Here is an 8963-nt window from a genome sequence, read left to right as displayed (position 1 = left end):
CCAGGGTAGGAGCCAGCACCACTTCTCTTGGAAGTTGGTTCCAGATCTTAGCCGCCCTGACCATGAAGTAGCACCTCCTGATGTCTAGTCTGAATCTACCCTCTGCCAGCTTGTGACTGTTATTTCTAGTCACTCCAGGTAGTGCTCAGGGGAACAGGGACTCCCCCAGTGCCTGCTGGCCCCCTCTGACTAGTTTGTAACAGGCCACTAGATCCCCCCTCAGCCTTGTCTTATGCAGGCTGAACAGATTCAGGTCCCTGAGCCTGTCCTTGTAGGGCCTGTCCTGCTGCCCCCTGATCATGCGAGTGGCCCTCCTCTGGACCCTCTCCATGTTGTCCACATCTCTCTCGAAGTGCGGCGCCCAGAACTGGACGCAGTACTCCAACTGCAGCCTGACCAGTGCCGCATAGAGGGGGAGGATCACCTCTTTGGACCTGCTCGAGATGCATCTGTGGGATGCACAACAAGGTGCAGTTGGCCTTCCTGACTGCATCCCCACACTGCCAGCCCATGTTCATCTTGGCATCAATGATGACTCCAAGATCCTTTTCTGCCTCTGCACTGATGAGAAGGGAGTTCCCCAGCCTGTAAGATGATAGATGTTTTAAAACTGTGCAGCAACAAGGACAAGAAAAAAGTATTGGACTGGTAAATAATGTCTGAAGTCACATCTGCCATTCTTGTCCTATGTTACACTGTGTTTAACACACAACTAGCATTTTGGGCTTTTGGCAAACAGTATTAAAGTACTTGGATATGACTTGAGTTAGTTTGACAACCTCCACCATTTGGTCTTGCCCAGTATCTATAGGTAATTAATGAGAGCAGGTGAAAACTATTTGGTCATCCTGTCTGTTGTATGCCAGCCCTTGTCTGAGTATTGCCTCCTCACAGACGCTAGAAATGCTTTCATTTCTTTCTCCTTCCCTGTTTCCCTTCAAACCATATAGAGAAAGGAGGTAGTCCAGTCTAGTAGAAATCAACAGGTGGGAACTGGTATTAACCTGTGAAAGGAATCTCACTTCTAATTACTTTTGTGTATTTAAGCCAGTGAAGAAAAAGAAGATAAAACGAGAGGTTAAGATTCTGGAGAATCTGCGAGGTGGCACCAACATCATTAAGCTGATTGACACTGTCAAGGATCCAGTGGTAGGTGCCAGTATGTCTTGGGGTATCTTGAGTGCTGAGCTTGTCTTCACCTGCAGTCTGTACAGCCAGTCCCGTGCAGTCAGTAAGTCCTGCAAGATGTTCATTAGCTGGATATGTGTTCCATGTACAAAATTCATCTTTGTCACTGCCTGTTCTGTCACCTTACCCTTCATGCTGCTCTTTGCATCTTTCTTCCTGTAAAGGAGTGAGAAGTATTGCGTTTTGAGGCTTTGCTGAGAACAACTTGGTTCAGATGACCTGATATTCTTCTGCCTACTTCAGAACCGTTTGCTCTTGTTCTGTATCTGATGATACTCCCTGCACTAACTAGCAGGGAAGAACTTTGTAGCTCAACTGTGTTGGTCTTAAAGCAGAGACTTCTGGCTGGGCAGCATGTCTACTTCTGGCTGGCCTAAGGAGCAGTGGTCTCTCCAGGCAGAGGTATATCAGGTGTTCATCACCACCCAGGGTTACAATTTGTCTTCCTATCTAATGAACACTTCTTAATTCCTCATTTTCCTTTCATGAGCATGCATTTTGTTGTTTGGTTTGGTTTGTCATTTAGATGCTACATTTATTCCTTTCCCAAAACAGTTCCTCTGATTATTGTTTGGGGGCTGATAGTAGAATGGGTTCTTGAGCTGAGTCATATGAATTCTAGTTTACTGACCGATTTGGAGATGACATGGATAGCAAGTCCTAAGTTTAGTAAGATGCAACATCACTTTCCAGGTCAGCTATGAGGTGAGAGCACTAGATGTTGCATTTTATTTTGCTGGAGATTATCTGTGAACAGTGAGTGGGAAGGAGAGACAAACCTGGTGAGAAATGCCTCACTGGTGGGGAGCAAGAATGAGTTGTTCCAGCATGTTTTGTTAGTGACAGAGCAGAGACTGTGTTTCTCTCACGTTACTGTCCTGTTCTGTGAAGTGTAACAATGGGCAGAGGCTGGGAACAGGAAACTAAATTTGCTTAGGAGAGTCCTTGGACACAGAAAGGTCAGAAGGAATTGGTGGTGTGGGAGAGTGTTTAAACCGTTCATCTTTCTCTCTTGCAGTCAAAGACCCCAGCTCTCGTGTTTGAGTACATCAATAATACAGATTTTAAGGTGAGTCTGTCTTGATGCCAAGGTGGGGATGGGGGGAAGGATTCAGGATCCTATAAGATTAATTATGTACAAGCTTTACTGTAGGCTTTGAGAAGCCACAGGGGAAGAATAATGAGTTTGTTTCCTAATGTTGGCTTCCACCAAAAAACAGCCAACAAAGATTAAGTTTGGACTAAAAGAAATAAATTTGAAAACCATCCAGCTGTCCCTCCTCCTCACTGAGAGGTACAAGTTCAGAGGGAACAGGAAAACAGGAGGGTGTATTGCATTTCCTAGTTACTCTCTCTCAATATAGCAACTGCTGCTGTGCTGTATTTTAAATCTAAGTTAATCCCTGTGTTATGATACTCTATTTATGGCAGAGCTGTTGATGGAGATGGTATCACTGGTTTGCATAGACATCCTGAAGAGGTGGTGCATAGACTGGAGAGCAGTCTCTTCATTTATAGAGTTTGGTGCCATGTCATACCTAGGCTGTCTTGAACAAGTTATAAAGGTCCCCTGGCCTCTGTACTCCCCCCCCTGCCCCGGTGAAAGGAAAAAAAAAAAAGACTGTAGCATATATTGTTTTATTACTCCTTATTACTTTAAGGAGTGGTGGGCAGTGAAGAGTAGAACATGGCTACTCCAGAGAGGAACTCTCTCTGACTTGGTCCAACAGTGATCAGGCCTCTGGTTTAAACAGTTCCTGGCTGAGGGGAAGGGAAAGCTGATCTGCAAAATGGCTGTGAGATTAGTAGCTTTCTCCATTACGTGTGGTTTACCATACTTGCTCCATGTGACTTTTTACCATAAGTAATTAATTCTGATAAATGGAATTAATTATGAGTGATTGGTCTTTAAATGACAACAGTTAACGTGCCACTCTGAGATCAGTTTTTATTCCTCATGCAGGAAAATACTGTTATCTGTCAGATACTGTCAGTATGGGAAATGTTTTGTAGAGGCTGAATTTAGGACTATAGCTTCAAAATAGTTAGTGTTTGAAGATCATCCCTGCCCTGGGCTACTGCCAGTACCAGTTACTGCTATTTAAATGAGCAGAACTTGATTCCTGGCTTTCAAGTCAGCAGACTTGTGTATGTAATTCCATTGAGTCCCATGGGAGTTAAGTGCCTGGAGTATCTTTTAAAATCTGGTGCCTCAGTGCTTTTGAAAATCCTACTAAGTGACTAGCTGCCTCCATAGGTGTCCAGATACCTTTAGAAGTCCGGCCCCTGAGATTGTTGCATTGTATCTTCTTGCTGTCTAGTGGATTTCTAGGGGCTCAGGTTGTCGCAGGGGGATCCAAATGTGAGCTGCCTTCAGAAGAGGTGCTTGAATATGTAATCGTTGAGGGGACGGTTTAAAAGGGTTTTAAAAGGAGAGCAAGGATCTTGCAGAGGATAATTGCAGTCCCAGGATTTCATATCTGGAGGTCTAAACCTGTTTCTGAGGTAGACACCTGACCCAAGCAGGATCCTGTTTACTTTGGGGTTGTTTAGCAACCTTGGCTTCATTGACTAAAATCCAACAAAAAAGGAGTTTGAAGAACCAGTACAGTATGCTGGGTGTGTAAGAAGGCTGCAAGTCCTCCAAGGCCTTGCAGTTCAAGATTACATGCACGGTTTCTATCACTTGAGAGTCAATGTAGTGATTTGAGTGCTGCTGTAACATGCTGACCACAGCCAAAACATGTAATTAATCTGACTGAAGTATTTTGGATATACTTTATGCCACGTAGGGATTTACCATAGAGACTGAGACATAGTAACCTGTGATAGTTTGTCCTGACAGGAGTTCATAGGGTATGAGTGTTATCCCATAATGTAAATAGTAACCAGAAAAGTGGTGTGTTAGCAATTGTTGAGGGCTAATGAAAATGACCTTGATTTGTCTGGGATGAATTTGAATCAGATGGATGGTGCAAACGCAGTGTAGGCTGTTCTGAAGAATGGGTTTCTGTAAACACAGCTCATGCCTCCTTTGCATATTTGATCCCTTCAAGATGTAGCCATTAAGTTTGAGTGGAAACTTATATTTACATTTTTAGCAAACAATGCGAGACAAAGTCAAGTCATAAAACAGCAAATCAGATTGTTTTTACTAATGGCGTTTTCATGCCATACCAAAAAGAGATCAGGCCATAATTGTGCCTAATAATCTTTCTGCACAGGAATACAGATCAAGGTAAATTTTCCTAGTCTGCACTCAAGTTAGGTTTGACTCCCAGTTCCTCTGCTGCTATCAGAGTACCCTTATGGGAGGAGAGAATATTGAACAGTTAAAGAACCTATTGATTCTTACCACAGTATCTGAGTATGGTGGATACAGTGCCAAGAGAGTTAAGTGAGGCTTTTCAGGGCCTTTGTGCAGGTCACATACCACATTTCCTGCTAGAACAAGAATAGCATTTTTTTTAAAAGGTTTGCAAGCCGATCTTTGAACTTTACTCTGTCTCATCTGAATAAGAGATCATGGGATGCAAGACTAAGTTCTGGCAATTGCATTAGCAGATATTAGACAAACAAACAAACACTAGTATGTTTGTGTCTTGAGACTTCTCAAGGCTCAGTGTCACTGACACTTGTATAAGACAGAAATGGAAAAAGTCTCTTAAAATTAAAAATGCAAAAATCTTCGTCTGCCGTGAGATTTGCAGCCTGGCTGGGCAAGCAATGTTGATGGTTCAGATCTTGTTAGTTATGTTTAGAGCCTGCAGTTTCTGCGATTGGAGATTCACACACATCTTACTGTAATTTGGGTATTTACACTCACAGATGGCTAATGGCTGCCTCTCAAGTTGTTGTATGCACAAAAACATGTTCAGCTGGGTGCTTTTAAAATTAGACCCCATAATCTTTTTTCACTTAGGCAGGAGTGATCCTGGGAGGGAAGGCTGAAAAATTGATTAGACTGCTTATGTCAGCTTCCATTGGTTGTCCTTTCACCTTAATAAGAAGATGGTTGTGAAGACTTGAAGCCAGTTGGAGAGCTTCCAATTCAATTGTTTTTCATTTTTTCAGATCTCAATGCTTCTAATTATCACCAGCAGCTTAATTTTGCTAGAATTAAATGCAATACTAGCTAATTCTGGTGATATAGTATTGTTTCCTCTTTCCTTTCTTGGTACAGTTGGCCCATGACCTAAATGCTTGAGCTAGTGGTGTGTACATTACCTACTACACCTGATGGCAGTGATCATTTTGACCAGCTCCACCACAGAAACATTATTCAGGGTTGGGTGATGGGTTCTCAAACAACTTTCCGTTGATTATTTTGAGTCTGATAGGATGCTGCCAAGTACTTTATTGTATTGCATTTTTCTCTCTCAGGTTTGTCATATCCACTTAAAAATATGAGCATTTTCTTATCTATCTTCTCCTTTTTGGCTCATGCTTTTGCTTGTGCTTTCAGTGAAATTAACTTCTTTTTTGCTTCATGTTAATTGCTTGTTATTACAGTACATGGCTAACACGTATTTCCTTTTGAATATGATCATTGCCCTCAGAATACTGGCTGTTAGACTCCTTTGGCTGCCTTATGATCTTTTTGGGCAGGAATAGCTTTGTAGACCCTACCTAAACTAAAGCAATTGGAGTTTCTAGTTGGTTGGTGGCCCAAACTTTAAATATTTAGACCCAAAGAAGTTTAAAATAATAGCACTTGGTAAGTATAGTGGTAGGAGACTCTGGAAATACTTCATGAGATAAGTACCTCAATAGGTTATACTTTTCTACATTGATCCAATTAGAGTGTTAAAATGCTTGATTTTATCCCTCCTAAAACTGATTGATTTGAGCGTGTAGTGATTATAAATCAGGGCTATAAAAAACACCCACCATTATGTTTGAAAAAAACAATCAAATTGCCCATATTTATCTTCAGTGTTACTTTTTGAGTTCACAAGTGCTGCCCACAAATATTTGCTAAAATCCTAACTTGCAGCAAAATGCTACATACAGTCAGGCAAATGATAAGCAAAGGCCCAATGTGCCTATTGGTTTTTCTGATCCAACTAGAAAACTGGGAGATTCTCCCTTAAAATTGTGCAGGATTTGTGTAGCGCCTGTAACATGTCTGCCTTCAGTAGCAAAATCCCTGCTACATAGAGGGGCAGATGTGGGCTCCTTAAGTGCTGCACAGATCTTGCTACTTCATTTGTTATGGAGACTGCTCTTTTGAAAGGGAAGACTAAAGTTTACAGGCTGTTTGGGAGGTAATCTGCAGGAAGAAAGAGCAGAGATGTGAAGAGAGTCTGGAAGGGGGATTCAAGCCATGCGGGCATGTGTAAAAGAAAGATTCAAAGGGGCTATGTACCCCAATAAATTTTGGAGCAGTGTGGTTTATACCTCTTCCCATAATAGGTCTGATTTTAAAACAGGAAAACAGAATGATTGTTGTGTTCTCTTATTCAGTGCATTAAAGGGAAGCAGGATGCTTCAGTAGGATTCCTTAAGTTTTCTTTTCCATATTTTGAACTATAGTTTCTCCTTCCCCTTCTGCCCAACTTCATACATTTTGAAGGTAAATATAATTTCCCACTTTAACACTAAAACTTAACATAGCAAAGTATACTATGCACTTGGCAGCTAAGGAGCGAATGATTTGAAATTAGACCATTCACCCCTGTGCTGTGTGATTTGCACCTTACAGCAGCTTCTCTGAAAATGCATTACTGCTTTGTATAAAAATGACATAGCTTCTTCCCCACACTGTTTCCAACATGGGGAGGTGGGGGGGTATTTGCTCATTCTAGAAAAGCTAAATGTTTAACTGCTATCACTGGAGCTAATGCAACTCGGAGAAGGATGCTGGGAAGTCTTCCTTCTTGGATGTCAACAAAGTTGTTTTACAAGGGTTTATATACACTGAAAGCCATTGAGGGTTGTCCAGCTGCTGTAGAGTGCTTAACAGGACCTGTAAGATCTGTAAGACCTTTCATGCTGATAGTTTCATAGTTTCTAGGGTCAGAAGGGACCTGAACAGATCATCAAGTCCAACCCCCTGTCCTGGACAGGAGTAAGTGCTTGGATCATAATACCCCAGCCAGATATCTATCCAACCTCCTCTTAAAGACCCCCAAGGTAGGGGAGAGCCCCACCTACCTTGGCAGTCCATTCCAGAGCCTGGCAGCCCTAACCAGGAAGTAATGCCTCCTGATATCAAGCCTGAACCTACGCTCAATCGATTTGTAGCAGTTATTCCTTGTTAATCCCAGGTGGTGCCCAGGGGGGAACACAGCACCTATTTTCTGCTGGTCGTCCCTGGTGAGTTTATAGATTGCCACCAGATCCCCCCTCAGTCTTCTCTTGTGGAGACTGGATAGATACAGGCCCTTTAGTTTATCTTTGTTGGGCCTGGTCTGCTGCCCCCAGACCATGCGAGTGGCCCTCCTCTGGACGCTCTCAAGGTTAGCCACATCCCTCTTGAAGTGCGGCGCTCAGACCTGGACGCAGTACTCCAACTACAGTCTGACCAATGCCGCATAGAGAGGAAGGATCCCTGGACCTGCTTGTGATGCATCTAGATGCACAACAAGGTGAGGTTAGCTTTACTGATCACTTCCTTGCATTGGCAGCTTATGTCCATCCTGGAGTCAGCAATGACTCCAAGATCCCTTTCAGCCACTGTGTTGTTGAGAAGGGTGTTTCCCAGCCTGTAGGTGTGTTGTACGTTCCTTCTCCCTAGATGTAGCACCTTGCACTTGTCTGTGTTGAATTCCATTCTATTCTCATCCGCCCACCTCTGTCACCTGTCTAGATTTAGTTGGATTCTGTCCCTCCCCTCTAGTGTGCTCACTTCTCCCCACACCTTTGTGTCATCAGCGAATTTGGACAGCATGCTTTCCAAATTGCTGATAAAGATGTTGAATAGCACAGGCCTGAGAACTGAGCCCTGGGGAATTACACTGGTCAAAAACTACCACCGCTCTCTGGGTGCGACCATCGAGCCAGTTTGCCACCAATCTGACTGTGTAGGCATCAGTGTCACAGGTGCCAATTTTTTTTGAAAAAGGGGTGAGAAACAGTGTCAAAGACCTACTTGAAGTCCAGGTAGACAACATCCACCTCAGCGCCCGCATCCAAGGAGTGTGTGACCTGGTTGTAAAAGAAACCAGGTTAGTCAGGCAGGATCTGCCCTCAGTGAACCTGTGTTGGTTGCCCCTGAGCATTATCTCCTATGCTGGGCTTGCTGCTTTTCTTGGGCGGAGCATGCTTTCTTGGGCTGCTGTTAGGCTGCCTTGCCCGGCTTTCTGCAGAGCTGTGGAGCTGCACAGAACCCGGTTTTTCGCTGTGCGGCTGTAGGGGCAGCAAACTAAAACTTCTTGAAGGAGCTTTAGTTTGCTGCACCCCAAGCCATTTAAAGTGCATTGCACCACTGAATTTCTGACAGTGGCTGGAATTAACGTGCAATACGCCACCAAGGCATGCAAACACCAGCATCACTAAAGTGGTGCAAAAGCATTTAGCCTGCTTTTAAGTGTTGTGCATTCGGCCTGTGCGAAGCAGCTAGCATTCTCTTCGGATTCGGCCGATTTGGGGAACAGTGATTCAGTTTGGTGATTTGAATCACTGTCCCAATTTGATTCAGCCAAATCTGATTTGGAGATTTGGCTGCTGCCAAATCTGTGAATCAACCAGGCCAAGCCTATCCCCTGCCTGTCCCCCAGCCTAGCCATGGCTGCCCTAGCTCCCAGCACTTGTTAAAAAAAAAAAAAAAAAAA

General features: G+C 43.5%; 1 protein-coding gene across 1 annotated transcript in view; it reads left to right on the top strand.

Annotated features, from left to right (window-relative positions):
* Positions 1-8963, top strand: part of CSNK2A2 (casein kinase 2 alpha 2) — a 28711-nt gene that overhangs the window by 1933 nt on the left and 17815 nt on the right. Inside the window, exons 2-3 of the mRNA XM_019505306.1 lie at positions 964-1149; positions 2207-2257. Of these exons, the coding sequence (XP_019360851.1) occupies positions 964-1149; positions 2207-2257 (237 nt within the window). The remainder of the gene's footprint in view (positions 1-963; positions 1150-2206; positions 2258-8963) is intronic.

The sequence above is a fragment of the Gavialis gangeticus genome, unplaced genomic scaffold, assembly GCF_001723915.1.
Source record: "Gavialis gangeticus isolate Ggan-Ray unplaced genomic scaffold, GavGan_comp1, whole genome shotgun sequence".
Taxonomy (NCBI): domain Eukaryota; kingdom Metazoa; phylum Chordata; order Crocodylia; family Gavialidae; genus Gavialis; species Gavialis gangeticus.
The sequence above is the reverse complement of the archived record's forward strand: the minus strand, read 5'-3'. Positions and strand labels throughout refer to the sequence as shown.